General features: G+C 43.2%; 1 protein-coding gene across 4 annotated transcripts in view; it reads right to left on the bottom strand.

Moving 5' to 3' along the window:
* Positions 1 to 7,218: 7,218 nt before the first annotated feature.
* CUNH8orf76 (chromosome unknown C8orf76 homolog) overlaps positions 7,219 to 15,872 on the bottom strand; it is a 15,531-nt gene continuing 6,877 nt past the window's right edge. The window contains exons 1-5 of one of the 4 annotated variants that reach the window (XM_017746077.1): positions 15,638 to 15,866; positions 13,421 to 13,564; positions 12,109 to 12,626; positions 9,091 to 9,223; positions 7,219 to 7,971 (exon numbers count right to left, since the gene is read on the bottom strand). In XM_017746077.1, the coding sequence (XP_017601566.1) occupies positions 7,765 to 7,971; positions 9,091 to 9,223; positions 12,109 to 12,626; positions 13,421 to 13,564; positions 15,638 to 15,850 (1,215 nt within the window). In that variant the 5' untranslated portion in view covers positions 15,851 to 15,866 and the 3' untranslated portion in view covers positions 7,219 to 7,764. The other 3 variants (XM_017746078.1, XM_017746079.1, XM_008642658.2) reach the window with 3 other exon arrangements.

Raw genomic sequence — 15,872 nt, 5'->3', positions numbered from 1 at the left:
GAACCAAACCAGAAAAACCTTCTGCCAAATAATCCATGAAAACTAAGGAAGCTTCTGTAAGCAAAAGTAAGAAAATTCATGAAACAAAGGATTTCTGTCCAAAGTTACCAAGATGCCTAACAGCTGTTGATTTATCAGTACATATTTTTTCTTCCACACCCGCTTTGTATCATCTTGCATCTGTCTGCAACAGAAAACAGAACCCTAAACACACTTGCACTTTTGGCCTGTTTTCCTTGACTTCTCACCTGCTCAAAATGGAATACAATTTAATTATGTAGACTGTGGATGATGAAAATTGTATGCAGGTGAAGAAGGTTTCTCATCCTTGGAAGAGCAATCATTTTGGAAGCATACCTGTAAAGTTTTAAAGAACATTATGAAAGGTACAGGATGGACACATCCTGCTCTAGCTTCAGTATGGGTGTTTTAACCAGTAATACCAAATTTTGGAGTCCATAATAATAATCAACTATTGCATATAATTGTAAATTCTGTACATAGCAACATTTTTTGGATTCCTTGGGGAGAAGGGAAATTTGATTTTCATGCCTATGATAATTCTACTTAATTATCTGAATATAGCAACCATTCAAATAAAAGAGAATACTTTTTTCTTCATATTCTCTTGCTCTGTACACCTTACTCTCTTCTCTTTCAAAAGCTGAATGAGTCCCATGTAGTCAAAGCCCAGATGAAGAAGAAACATATTTTGTTTCTTCTGAAATCAACAAGAACTGAATTAAAGTGTCCTAACAGAGTAATTAAGATTTTCCTTCTAAATGTGATTCAGTTCACTGATCCTGTTGTGGCCCAGCTGGGGTGGTACAGAGGGGGATGTGGGGAGAAGTTTGTAGACCTTCATTTCCTCAGACCATGCATGAAGGATCTCTTTTCATCTCTGTGGGCCAAGACAGTTTGCCTAAAAAAGTTTTGGAGAACACAGCTAATGAATAGTAGGTAAGGGTCAAGCTAGTAATCCAGAAGGACCACTGTGAGTTAATTTCAGCTGGATGAGGAAAACAGCTTGTGTTGGTTCAGACAACATCTGAACTTGAACATCAAGTGAATGAAATTTCAGTCTTGACGGAAAACAGTCAGTTTACAATTTCAGCAATGAGTAATGCTAAAAATCCTAACAGGTCCCCACAAGCATGATCACTTAGTGATAAAGGGCAGCATGTCTATAGACAGCTGCAGAAACTGTCATGAAGGCCATGGCAGGTGCTGACCTGCCCTGTCCATCTGCGGCAAGGGAAGGGCTCAGATAAACTCTGCTACCACACCATGCACCCTCCTCAAGTCTGAGGATGACGGCAAGCTGAATGCTGCAAGTCACTTGAGGGAAGGGATGTTGTCCAGAAGGAACTGGACAGGTTGGAGGCCCACGTGAACCCCATGAAGTTCAACAAGGTCAAGTGCAAAGTCCTGCACCTGGGCTGGGGCAATCCACAGTACCTGTGCAGAGTGGGGGCTGAATAGACTGAGGGCAGCCCAGAGGAGAACTTGGGAATACTGGTGGATGGTTTAGTGGACATGAGCTGTCACCGTGCATGCACAGCCTAGAAGGCCAAATGTGCCCTGGGCTGCATCCAAAGCCCTGTGGGCAGCAGGGCGAGGGAGAGGATTCTGCCCCTCTGCTCTGCTCTGGTGAGACCCCACCTGCAGTGCTGCATCCAGCTCTGGGCAGACACCCTGCAAAGGCCACTAATTACCCTCCATAGTGACTCAGGATCTCATGTGGGCTTTGCTGAGGCCTGCTGGATTCCTGTGCTGCCCTCCTATTTTGTCCTATTTTGAAGGAAGATGATCTAGATGGGGCTAAAAAGCTTAAATAAATGTAACCTATACCAACCTTCAGATTATCTACAGAAGTGAATTTCTAATTAAAAGTGATTTTTGAGGATGTTTAGAGTTTTTTAGAATGGGAAGACCTGTGGAGGGGAGCAGGGGCCTCCAACATGTCCCAGCAAAGCCCAGGTGAGGCCTTAGACCACTCTGGAGGGCAATAAAGTCCCCATGTGGGCCCCTGCAGAGTCCAAGAAAAGTCCTGGGGCTTTCTGGAGGGCAACTCTGCCATGTCGGAGCACCATTGGCGGTGGCAGCGATGGGGACACTCCTGTCAGGGCTGGTTCTGTGCATGTCCTTACCACAGGGAGCAGAGACCAGGCAAGTGCCACTGCCCAAGGGACTGTCATGTGTCAAGAAAGGATGTTTGCAGGGCACCGTGAACCCACAGCTGCCCCTGCGTTCACACCCTGGAACTAAGCTGGATGAATAGGCTGGGCTTGGCCAGGGTTTTCCAGAGTGTCCCCATGTCCCTTCCCCAGCCTGAACTAGCCCTGCAGGTCTTTCAGCTGGTGTCCTGTGAGCAAGCGCTGCCCATTAAGGTGGTTCGGAATGTGCATCCTGCTGCTTGGCCGTACAAATCCCACAGAATCCCACCGGCAATTGCTGCTCACACTGGAGGCACCTGGAGGAGCCTGTGCTCGAGGACATTCCCTGTGCTTGCTGCCTGTGCACCTGGGTGCATTTCGCCCATTGTTTCTTCCACAGGCTGCTTCCAGTCACCTGGGGCTTCACCTGACTTCCATGACTTTAAATACCATGGAGAGTGGCTTGGCAACTGCACCAGCCAATTCCCTCAGGACTCTGGGACACATCTCACCAGGTCCCACAGACTTAGGTATGTTCATGTTCCTCAGGTGCTCTTGACCCTGATCTTCTGCTTCCCCAGCCCCTGACTTGAGAGCCACCCACTCAAGAGGTGTGGGAGGAGAGGTTGCCGGTGAAAACTGAGGCAGAAAATTCATTGAGTCCCTCAGCCTTCTCCTTGTCCACTGTTACCAGTTTGCCAGTTCTTCCACAGGCTGCTTTTTTTTTTTTTTTTTTTTTTTTTTTTTTTTTTTTGTGAGACAGTTCCTGGTCTTATCCTGTTATTCCTCCTAGAAAACAAAGCCCATGCAGGTGTTGCTCCTTCCTCAACCATTGCACACCATACTCCTTCTCCTTTTCCAGGATCCTCACTAGGCCTGCCAGCTGCACCTCTGTCCCTGGGGAGGGGATGGAGCAACAGATCTTGGAAATGATTTCCAGCTTTCCTTGTGACGGACTAGAAGGTGATGGGGAGTAGTGAGCAGGGATTTGCTGCACAAGGCAATTCTGCCTTACACTGCATCACATATGAGGAGGGAAGGTCAGCTGACTCATATCAAAAGAACTTCCCCAGGGCCAGTGCTCAGAGGATCTCCCCTCCAGAGTTCCAGCCACTCATCCTGACACAGAATTACATCCAGCTTGATGGGAGTCCTGAAGTACTGTCAATTTTCTTCTAGTTTCCCCAAAATTCTGTCACCAGTGAACCCCATTTTACCTTCCCTATTGAGCCCCCCAATGACTGATGCTGTCCCCAGTTTTAGTGCCATTCCAGGGAGCGTGGATCTTGCAAGGACAGTTGGGTGAACTCACCCAGTACTGGCTCTGTCATATGCCATCATCACACTCACCAGGTGGGGAGCCCACAGAGTCCCACCTGGGTTCCCAAATTGCTATCAAAAGGGGGTTGCCTTCATTTTTCATCTAGCTTGTGTATGTGTACCAGAAAGAAGGCAGAAGTTGGCACTACCTCAAACGCCTTTGCTTCTGCCAGCAATAAAGGTGCCACTAGGCTGGGAGCACAAGCAGGACCCCATGTTACAACCCTTGATTCCTCATTTTTACAATGACTGCCTGCTGATGAAAAATAGAGAATAAATAAATTACTGTTTTCTTTGGTTTCCTTGTGCAGCCTTTGCTTTTTCTATATTAAACTGCCTTTATTGTGAACCACAGGTCTCTTATTTTTCCATCTTATTTTCTCCTTCCCTGCCGTGCTGGGGGAGGATGGGCTGATAGAGCATCGGGGTGAGCACCTGGCAGCAGACCAAGATCAACCCCCCCACTCAGTGACAGGATGACTGGTAATGGCTTTAAATTGAAAGAGGGTAGATTTAGACTGGACACAAGGAAGAAATTTTTTATGATTAGGGTGGTGAGGCACGGGAAGAGGTTGCCCAGAGAAGTTGTGGATGCCCCATCATTGTCAGTGTTCAAGGTCAGGCTGGATGGGGCTTTGAGCAACCTGGTCTAGTGGAAGGTTCCCTGCCAACCCCCAGGCAGGAAAGTTTAAACTGGATGACCTTTGAAGTTTCCTTCCAACCCAAACCATTCGATGATTCTGTGATGAAAACTGTGTTAATGTTACTAATTACAGTGCTAACACATTCACTCAGCTCAAAGCCAGCAGCATTCAAACACTCAATGGCAAGACACATAATTTAAGATTGTGTTTGTAACAGCAATCATTTCAGAAGCATCAGAACCAGGGGCAGAGGGTCCTTCCCAAAGCACCTGTACCACAAGCAAGTGTTAAAATAAAAAAATCAAAACTCAGTAACTGTTAGTGGGTTCTCACTTGCAATGTGCAATTCTAAAATTTGCTGTTTAACTCAGAATGGAGTACTGATGTGTGTACTAATACCAACAACAATATAATAAAAGCCAAATCATGAAGAAATCTATTACAGGCAGATGTAGAATTATGCAGAACATAGAAGCGACAATGAGGCATTCAATGCAAAATGGAAATGCAAAGCCCCTCTTGAGACATGATCAGAAACAGAAAACTGGAATTAGAAGAAGCACAAAAAAGGGAGAGGCAGGCCAAAAAAGGAGGAACCGAAGTAGCTGAGATGAGAGATAGCCAGGCAAAAGTGGGACAAAGGAACATTTTTTAGCCCCAGTGCAATAAACACTGGTTATCTGGAACAGTAACTATGTGACATATTCAGAACAACATTCATCTTGTTTTCTTTGCAGTAGTTAAACCCAACATTTTTGCTTGTTATATTTTAGAAAATACTCCCTGTTCTTAAGAGCTACCACTTGTCTTTAACTCCTGGAGCCAGTGGGGAGTTGACCTTTGCATTCCCAGCCCAAGAGACAATGTCAAGTCAAACACTCTGCACAGCCACCAAAAAGTTTCCAAATCACCTTGGCTAGCTGCTGTGTATTTTGGACATCTCAGTCGCAAAATGACAACATTTGGCAAGTATTTAATTTGCTGCTCAAACAGTTCCAATGCTACTTGTGGAGCCAAATAATTTAGTGAGTTTCCATTGAATGTCTATACAGACGTGGTCCCACAAAAGCTGTGTTCTGATGTCCTAACAGCTGAGGCAAAACAAATTACAGCCTTTTTATGTGGCTACTCATGACCTTAAGTTTAAGAAGAAAGTGGGAGATGTCCAGGTTTTATTTTTTTGCTGACATATTTAGCATTAAGCTTTCCACGTTTGCTGTCTTTGCTGTAAGATTGTCCTGTTGATTCCAACATTGTAATTAATTTACAACACATTGTGGACAGTCTCTTCTGAAAAATTACGACACCTCTTAGTCTTAAAAGCATCCCCAGCCCTTCAAGCAAGCTTCACTGCCACCTGACTACAGCACTGCACAAACGCACACAAAAGCTTCCACCTAGCAAAGCACACACATGACTAAACCAAATCTTCCGTGGTACATTATGAGTGCACTAATGCTCACCCAAGGACACTCGCAAAGTCATCATCTTTTGTAACAAGCTGACCAGGATGTGGGTTAATCGTATTAACTCACAAAACTATCAAAAGCAATTTGACATGGCTGAAGGCAATATTCCATTTTTCTGGAGAAGTTTCAGTCAACCTAGCAGAGGGCTAAACCACCAAGGGTTCAGTCTCTTCATCAGTTACACAGACAAAGGGATCGAGTGCACCCTCAGCAAGTTTGCAGATGACACCAAGCTGAGTGGTGCAGTTGACACACCTGGAGGATGGGATGCCATCCACAGGGACCTGGACAAGCTCAGGAAGAATTTCATGAAGTTTAACAAGACCAAGTGCAAGGTGCTGTACCTGGGTTGGGGCAACCCCAGTATCAGTCCAGGCTGGGGGATGAACAGATCCAGAGCAGCCCTGCCGAGACTTGGGGGTGCTGCTGGATGAGAGGCTGGACATGATCTGGCAATGGGCACTTGCAGTCCAGAAAGACAAACATGTCCTGGGCTGCACCCAAAGCCCTGGGGGCAGCAGGGCAAGGGAGGGGATTCTGCCTCTCTGCTCTGTTCTGGTGAGACCCCACTTGCAGTGCTGCACCCAGCTCTGGGGTCCAGTGCAGGTCCTGTTGAAGTGAGTCCAGAGGAGGACACAAAGATGTTCAGCGGGATGGAGCTACTCTCCTGTGAGGAAAGGCTGAGAGAGGTGGTGCTCTGCAGCCTGAAGAAGGCTCTGGGGAGATCTTACTGGGCACTTCCAGTACATAAAGGAGGATACAAGAGAACTGAAGAGGGACTTTTTACAAGGGCCTGTAGTCACAGGGCAAGGGGGAATGGATTCAAACTTTAAAGAGGGCAGATTTAGATTAGATATTAGAAAGAAATTCTTTGCTGTGAGAATGGTGAGACACTAGAACAGCTTGCCCAGAGAAGTGTAGTGGAAGGTGTTCCTGCCTGTGGCAGTGGGGTTGGAATTAGATGATCTTTAATGTCCCTTCCAATCCAAACCATTCTATGATTTGTGAAGTTCCCTAATCAGTATCTTGAAGCTTTAAAATTCACCTAAAAGTGGCAGATACAATTCACACATGGTGAATCATCATTCAGTCGTGAATTATTTAAGGTTTTGGCACTCTTTAGGACTCCAGAAAGAAAACACAGGAACACATGAAGAAAAGGGGCAGCAAAGTATGTCTAAGAGACTCCTAGTTTTAAACTACATTCATTACAGAACACTTTTACAGAAAGCTACAAAAAAATTGTGTCACATTTTAAGAGAAGATGGGCGAAGAGCACACCATGTATGTCTGAAATGTAAACTATTTCAAGTGAAAGAGGATCTTTGCCCTCTTCTAGACCCAAAGCACACAGCACTAGTGCTTCAGAAAGCAAAGCAAAGTGCTGTCACTATCAACTGAAAGCACAACAGAAGGAGCTGCATGAGGCAGAAACAACACTGCCAGTTTTCACAGCAAAGATCTTCCTTGCAGGCTTTTACAAAGGATATGATCTGACTAAACACTCTTCAGTACATATAAACAACCTTGACAGTTTTTCTCCTCTCATCTAAGCACACTGAACACAAGACTATAGCTTTTTCAACACCTGCAACAAACACTTGGCTTCAAAAAGAGAAAATCTCCTAGTTTTAAGTTAAACATTTACTACGTAGATTTCCTTCCTAAAAGATGTGGAATTATTGTTATTGACAATTTCTCAGCATAAATATATTTGAGATTCCCATCTCTGAACAGGAAATCACGATAATGTTTATCAAGAAATATTAAAAAATTTACTTAAGGAAATGGCTAATTCCATGGCTCTAAATGCAACAACATCAAATCTGTTACCAAGAAACTTTCAAACTGGACATCAGAAGGGAAGCTTCCATCCCACCAGCACTGCAGGCCTCAAAAAGATCGCAGATGCTTCAAGCACAAATTGGTGAGGATTATGATGGAAAGCTACCTCTGAAAGCTGAATTGAGAGTTTGATTTTATACTGTGTTCCTTATAATTTTAAATACAAACAAATCAGTGAACGAAGAAAAGGATGCAAGGTGAAGAGTTTAAATACAGAGATTTATATCTATTCTTAATACAGTAAGAATTCTTAAAAAATGTAATATGAACTTTATTGCATGTATCATGCCATAATCATTTGGAGATAAAAGAATAAATACAACAAAACCTCTACATTACTGAAGGTGGGAGATAAATATCTGAATAACGTTGTGTGCCAAAGTGACATAAATCATCTTGGAGATTACCAAACCATTTGATTTCAAATTCCGTGACTGAAGCAGTTACCAGCGATGACAATGCTGAAGGGCCTATGCATTTTACCTCACCCTGAAACTCCTCTTTTAGTTTTTCTGGTATAAGATCCTGTCCCATAGCCTGCAAAAAGAGTAAGAAGAAAGAAGGGAATCAAGAAAATAACTTGCAGAAAAAAACCAATCAAACATGGCATTAATAACAGATCTTTACAGGCAAAGCCCTTGTCACATGAACCACACACCATCCTGGAGAAGTTTCCAAGCCATGATGAAGTTGCCTGCCTTGGCATTCTGCATTCAGGGAGAGCTGAGACCAAAGCTCAGAGCTGTGCAACCACTCCAGGTTCTGTCTGCACTTGCACAGAAGGGTTTCATTCTGAATAGCAGCGGAAGTCTCAACACCAGCTCTGCATTCAGTTCTCACCTTGCATCAGCATCAACACTCTGAACTCCTCCTGAGGCATGTCCGAGCATGGAAAGCAAGAAGCGAAGTTTCTTTTCCCAGCCTTTCCCAACCGTGAAACAGCCTGTGTGCTACTGCCCTCTCATGGATGCCATTCCTTCGACTGCCTGCTGCCTGGCAGTGGCTTGCCTGTCACTAACTTAAAGCTGTAATGCTGACAGCAAAGTTAGAGTCTTGCTGGCTTCCTTTTGCTCCTTAAGATAAAAGTCAGAAGCTCTTTAAATAGTACTAAAAATGTTTAATCTCTATGAAGAGATTAAATGCAATATTGCTCTCCTCTGTTATTTTTTTAAAAACTAGAACCCAGTACATTAAACAGAACAAAGAAATGCAAAAAAAAGTCTCTGGCTTTTTCTGGAAACATTTATTACTTTTTATGCAAGTGTTTAATACTGCTGTGGCCATCAAATTAATCTTCAATTCCATTTCAAACTAGTGATTCACTTTGGGGCATCTAAAATTCCTGAGATAAAATGTGCAATCTCAGGAAATGGACAGCGATGATGCACCTGCAAATACAAGTCCAGTGAGAAACTTAACAACGCTGCACATTCCTGAAAGGAGAATCTCAGCAGATCAGAGACCCACCTGTGTGACGCAGGCCAGGGCTCTACAGGCACCTCTGTCAGTTCCAGATAACACACTGCCAGCAGCCCGCCCCAGCTAATTTCCCTTGCTTCCTGGCACAGTTAATTAGCTCAGGGGAGTGTCATGCTTAGAGGACAACCAGTCTACACAGAGAACTGAGACCCTGCACACAATGAAACATCCTCTTACTTTGGTCATCAGCTGCAAGGAATTTTCATCGAAACCAAGTTGAGCCACTTTGTCATCAATTTCTTTTTGACTTTTTCTGTTATTCTCTAGCACAAAGGACGACTGCTGTGACTGGGTAAGCTGAAGTAAAAGCCTGGAATGAGAAAGGTAGTTAAAAACTGGCACAGCTGGAAAAGAAGTAAGACCTAAAACCAACCAAAATGTTTAATACTTTAATTAACATTTCTAATACTTTAAAACAGCTCTTCTTCCTGACTTTTGTCTACTGCAAAGAAGTCAATACACGTGTATCAATCTAATATGGATATTGTGTATCTGTGCTATAGAACTATTGAGAAGTATTTTTGAAAAATAATATGCCAGTAGCTCTGGTTGCTCTGTGCAAACATTTTTGTCCCCATATACTTGTCACACCATTCAAAAGTGAGGCTCAGACCTGTGAGTCATCAGGTGTCCCGTGTCCTTACTACGGCCTAACAAGACAGCAGCCCATTTTTGTTTATGGAACCTGAAAAGCTAGAAATGTGGGTGTTTGGACAAATATCAAACATGCTCCCCACACAGGCCAACCCTGGAATATTTTCTTACAGCATTCACCAGTTTTATGTTCGAGGCAGTGCCCCAGAAGTCACAACCATGAACTGGTGAAGGTTACACACTCTGCTCATGACAGGCATTGATGTCATCACCAACTGCTTGACCAGCAAGAACAGTGGCAATTTCCAGAGTCCCTCACACAAGGACTGTAAAACAGGTTGGCAGAGGATATATCCAGGTATCTATAAATTTGTCTCAAATCCACTGTCAGATAGATTAACAGTATTATGCTTATTTTACACTTCTAGGAGCAGAGAGACATACTGCATAATCTCCTGTGAACTCACTGAAATTCACTATGGGTGTTATAGTGGAGATAAATATCAGTTTTAGAGAATTTATTAGCGTCCAGAGAATGGCCACAAAGGTGATCAAAGGCCTGGGATGACTGCCATTTGGGAATAGGCTGAGAGAACTGGGTTTGTCCAGTCTTGAGAAAGGAAGACTCAGGGGAGACCTCCTAACCATGTTTCAGTATTTAAAGGGCAGATACAAAGAAGATGGGAGACTCCCTTTATACAACAAACCACATGGAAAAGATGAAGGAAAATAGGTATATGTTAATTCTGGAGAGATTCCAACTGGACACAAGAGGAAAGTATTTTACAATGAGATCAGTCATTGGAATAATCTCCTCAAGAAAGTTGTGGATTCCCCAGTGTTGGATATTTTAAAGATTCATCTAGACTGGGTGCTGGGCCATCTTGCCTAGATCATGTTTTTGCCAAGAAAGGAAGATACTTGAGGTCCTTTCCAACCTGGAATTCTATGATTCTACAATATTCAACCAAGGGCCCACTAGAACTTAGCAGTGTTATTACTGAAAAAGTGTTTAATTCAAGCTTTATGCAAAAAGAAGAACAACAATTTTTTTATCCTATTTACCGAAGTTAAATGAAGCTGGTGTTATAATAATGGTGTGCATTTTTAAGGAAAAGACTCAAGATCTAAGATGAAAACTTTCATTTGAACACTATAAACATCAAAATTTACAAGTCTGAATTTCCCAGTCAAAACTTTACGAATTTACAGATGGTTTGTTGGTTCCAAGTAAAAATGGAAAGTATTTTTAATTTATAAAGCATTTTTGTTTCAAAATTTGCATCAACATAGTATAAAAAAGAATGAAATCACAATGAAAATTAAACAAAAAAACCACTCCAATTTGTTTTCAAAACTATGAGAGTCAATTATTCATGATGCATTAGCAGAGAAACTTATTTCCTATGAAAACCAATACTAATATCCCTTTTCCAGGTGCAACTTATCCTGCACATACGTTTATACACCATCTATATCCCACTTAAAATCCAACAGACCTGAAAATATTAGAAAACCTGCATAAGCCTTGGGCAGGGGAGAAGCTTATCCTGGACAAGTGTATCTGCAAATATAAACCACAGTAACACTCTGTGAAACTGTGCAGCCAAGCAAGGAAATGCCACCATTTATAACTGTCTCAGTTCTGAACTATATACACTGAAACAAGCAACACAAATTATTAATAAAAATGTAGCTTCAATATTCAATATCAGTACTAAATCAATTAACTTTTTCCGAGTAGCAATTAAAGTCTTCATCTCCTTAGTCTGAGTACAGTTAAAAGCTACTATTTGAGTTTTTTTCATTTCTTAAATCTTGCCCCAGCAGGGCAGTTATAAAGTGTTCTCTGTAAACATTTCTGGACATTCATAAGATGCCCTTAAAAACGTTTAATGACTGATACATTACTGAGAGGCAAGAGGGAGAAAAATCATCCAAGATTATTTTAACAAAACCAGTTCCTAATTATCTCTTTGAAAGATTATGTTTTGGGGATTTCTGCTGTATGCAAGAGTTTTAGGAAGAGGGGAAAGAAAAGGAAAGAACATTTTAATGCAGCCCTGTCAATCAGTTGTCACGGAGTTCATTTTGCAGCCTCATCCATTATGCAGATTGGGGTATTATTATAAAATACATTTTCATTCAAGCATGAGGCTTCAAGCAAGTAAGACAGGTGGCACTCGCAGAGGGAAGACTGGCTATGCCTTCCCTTTGGGGCATTTCTGCTGCTGCATCTTTAATACCAGACCAGGAACAGCAATGGTCTAGCAGGAGCATTTGTTGAAGAACAGACCCTTTTGTATGTAATTACTTGAAAAGATTCACATTATAAGCTCATTTAAAAACTCTTTACTTCTCAGATGTGCATGACACTAGGTTACTCTTTCCACTCAGATTCACACTCTTCACAGCCATCACACTAAGTAGATTTTGCTTTTTAGATCTGAAGCAGTAGTAGGTTGCTTCTAAGTTATTGTTGCCAACTCTGAAGCAAGCATTTAAATTGAAAATGCAAACTGAAGACAACTGGGAAAAATATGCTTTACATTGTTCTTGACTGAGAGAACTTAACATTATTCTGAGAATACATACAGTTACCTTGCTCTAATGAATGAGGCACATGCTTTTATCCCAACTTTCTTTGACATGTTCTGCTTCCAGGACTTGGAATCTGCGCGTTCCTCTTTGTCCGTCCTTTCCAGTTCTCCTGAAGTGCAGAGGAATTCTCTCACCACTTGGCTGCTGGAACAAATCACTGCATTCTCCCACTTTGTTTCTGCAGTAAGGTTGAACCAAGGGCCTTCTTTCTGGCCATCTGATCTGTGAGGCTGCAAATTATTCTCTCTGCCAGGTGATGTTCTGAAACTGCTATTTCTTACACAAACCTCTTCAGACTGATTTACATTTGCTTCTGGAATGACTAATGGAGACAAATTCTGTAAAAGGCTCATATAAGCTTCAGCAAGTAACTTCCAGAACCAGGGACTGAAAGGATGTAAGCAGATAAGTTGCTGAAGACACATGATCTTTTTTTCTACGTTTTCCAGACCCTGGTAAATGGAAAACTGCAGGTTGAGAACCGTTGTTAAGTGATCTGTGTTAGTTGCGCTGTTTCTCTAGAAACAAAAGATAACAGATTAAAACCAAGAGTAGAATAGAATCATCCTTCAGAGCCTAAGAAAATGTCTCCCTAAATAATGACATACGAACATCACAAGGTAATTTTTAAACTGTACAAAACGGGGCTTTGAATTTAAAATGATACAATGGGATACAGATCTTGCACAATTCAAGCTGACAGCATTCCCTCTAGCTGCCTTGTCTCAGTCTGAGAGGCAAGAAGGCCCTAAATGCTGTCATTTGTTTATTTTCCTTCAGAGTGTTCTACAGCTGCCTTTCTTTGCAGTATAAATACCTTTTATATAATATAAAAAAGCATCAATAATATTCTAGCAGACTTCAGAGCCTCTGGACTTTTTCCTTTATGGGAAAAACTCAATTTGTGGCTAGATAGTCTTCTTGGTGGCAGTTTGGCAGCAAGTATATGGAAATAAAAGGGAGTTTTGAACTGTCACTTGTAAAGTGGAAAGATTTAAGCACTCATTTATTCCCTTTCTTAAAATTCCTATTACATTGCATTAATTCTGCCTGGCAGACCATGATATTTAGTCCCTTCCAGGACTACCAGCTTCCCTGCACAGGGAGCTCATTGTGGTACAGGGTGTTCCAATTTCTAAAGAGTGATTATATCTGCAGTGACAGTTACCCTCTGTTTACCAAATACTCTGGGCGCTGAACATCCTGAAGGATTATACACATGAAAATTATTTTTCCAGAAAATGGTCAGTATAAAAGAACTACTGGCAATGTTTTCATGTTCAAACCCCAAAAGAAAGACTGCATTATTTACCATTTTTTCTGCAATATCCAGAGCCTCCTTGTGCCTTCCTAGGCGAGATAAACACCGAGCCTGGCCCTCCTGGACATCGCGTCTCATTGCAATGTTGCTGGCAGGTAAGAGTAGCAGGCAGTCTGAGTATTCACAAAGGGCTTTCTAGGAGCATCACAGGAAGAAAAGCCAACAAAACAGGGAGAGATTTGCATTTAAAAGCAAGCCTGACAGCACGTTTTTTTTACGACTGCAGTCACAAAGGGAATTCAGAACCTGAAGTCTGCATTTGCATTTCTCCAGACTCAGCTACTACCTGTGCCAGCAAGAGACAAGGCCCCAGTGCTACACAGCCAAGTCTAGATGGTGATGAGCAGCCTCAATTCTAACTCATGTTTAGGCCCCAGCAGGATTCACCACACATCTGCCCACCTCTCTCTCACCAGGCTTGATGCAGAAGGGATCATCTCCTGACCTGGGTAATATGTGACACAAGGCATCTTTCCCCCCAGCTCAATGATCTGAGTGCTCATCCTAAATCTGTGGGACCTTGTTTCAAAACCACGACATTCTCCATGGGAAGGTTTGAACCTGCAAGTACCTCACCTCAAATAATCAGTAAGTCAGAGAATACCACAAGGAAGGTGAATCTCCGTTGTTCCTGTAGGCTGTTTTAATGTACATGAAATAAATATTAATTGGGCTAAGGAAAAAGGCACGAATGAGCAATACTTCTGCAGCTTAATGCTCAGGGCACTCACCAGGACTCCAATTAACATTTAAATACATTAAACTAAGTATTCAGTGAAGCTAAGTCTGGAATCTTGATTTCTCTCCCTTTGTTAGTGCTCAGAGAGAAGACTGAAGAGCAGTGCTCATTCTCCCATCTCTCAGAATGAGTATTTAATTATTCCTTGAAAACTTTAATGGTTCTAACAGGAAGAGCTTCTAGGAGACATACCCTAAATACTTCCTAGCAAAACGGCTGAAATATTTTTCTTTCCTGATGCTGAGCTCACATTCCTTCTTAAGCAAAAGAGGGAGCTCCCCTCTGCCCAGTGCATGCAGCAGCCACTGGTGAAAATGGATCTGAGGGTTGAGGACAATCCTGTTTGCCTTGTTATGTGACAAAGGGAAATAACCTGGCACGGTTCAGGCATTATGAATCCCAAGCAGATTCTACAGTCATCTATATCCTAAAAACAAGCACAGCTTAGATCACTGCTGTCCTTGACATTTCCTATCAAGTGACCTATCCTGAAGTAAAAAAACACTGACAATGAGAGAAGAGATTACTAGCCCTATTTACATATTTCCAGCCCTCCTTCTAAGGTCTGTGCTTCCAAACCTGTAATTTTATGTGCAATTGAGCTCTGGTTCTTGTTCCACCAGTGATCTAGGTTAGCAATAAAACTGAAAACATTTCTAACATGAATCGCTGCAACAGAAAAGAGTTAGGAAGCAACGGTCTGTTCCATTTAGCAGATCTGAGGAGGTGTTATTCTCTCCTGATTGGGAGACACAGCAGTGAGAAATCTGCTTTTCCTGAGGGTCAGCAGCTACATCTGACGACAGCCTGAGGCAGCTCTGCTATCAGCACCCATTTATGAATCCCTTCAGGGCATCTCAGCTGAGACTACAAAACATCTGTCAGGTATACACAGGGCTGCAGTGGTGTTGGAATAATATTAGGATCAGTGCCAACTGAGGTACAAAAACATCCACAAATCCAGTGGGCAAGGCAAAAGGAGTACAGTCAGAAGTCAGCTGGAGGGCTTTGAAATCAGGGAGCCTGTAATGCAAACCATAGGCTGGAACAAGAAGCTACACCTGAAACAAGGGCTGGAGATGCTGATTTCAACAAGGAAACAAGGTAACAAAAACTAGATCTTGCAACTAGGACTGCAAAAGGCAGGAGAGCATCGCTGATGAAGAATGCGGCTCAGGACATACACAGTGAGGAGAGGTCTGGGAGAACCGCGGCCAGGAATAGACACGGACAACATCCACGCACGGCAAAGGCACATCCGGCCTTCCGGAGGGAGCGGAGGCAGCAGAGACCTGGGACAAGTCACGGAGAGGCTGCTCCGCGACCGGCAGGAGCCTGACGACCACTACAGCTTTCATCTGACAGCGGGGGGAGCTCTGAGAAAGGCGACCCGCAGCCACGTGGTGCCAGCGATCTGACAGTCTTTGTGGGACACAGCATTATCCCCAGGAGCTGAGAAACCCACGTACCAAACTCTGACCATGACTTCCCCGGCCACAGACACCAGCTCTGCTCACGGCTGAACTGCTGCGATGCGCCCGCCTGCCTGGGATCAGTTCCGGGGCAGCGCCGCGCTCCTGCCCAGCTTGCTCCAGTCCCGGATGGATCGTGGCAGAACGCAGATCGCCACTGCGGCCCGGCCGCAGCCCGGCCCTGCCCGGAGCTGCCCCGCGTTCAGGCATGAACCAGGAGCGGGATTAACCG

This window comes from Corvus brachyrhynchos, unplaced genomic scaffold (assembly GCF_000691975.1).
Source record: "Corvus brachyrhynchos isolate BGI_N302 unplaced genomic scaffold, ASM69197v1 scaffold28, whole genome shotgun sequence".
Taxonomy (NCBI): domain Eukaryota; kingdom Metazoa; phylum Chordata; class Aves; order Passeriformes; family Corvidae; genus Corvus; species Corvus brachyrhynchos.
Note: the sequence above shows the minus strand (reverse complement) of the source record. Positions and strands in the feature narration are given on the sequence as shown.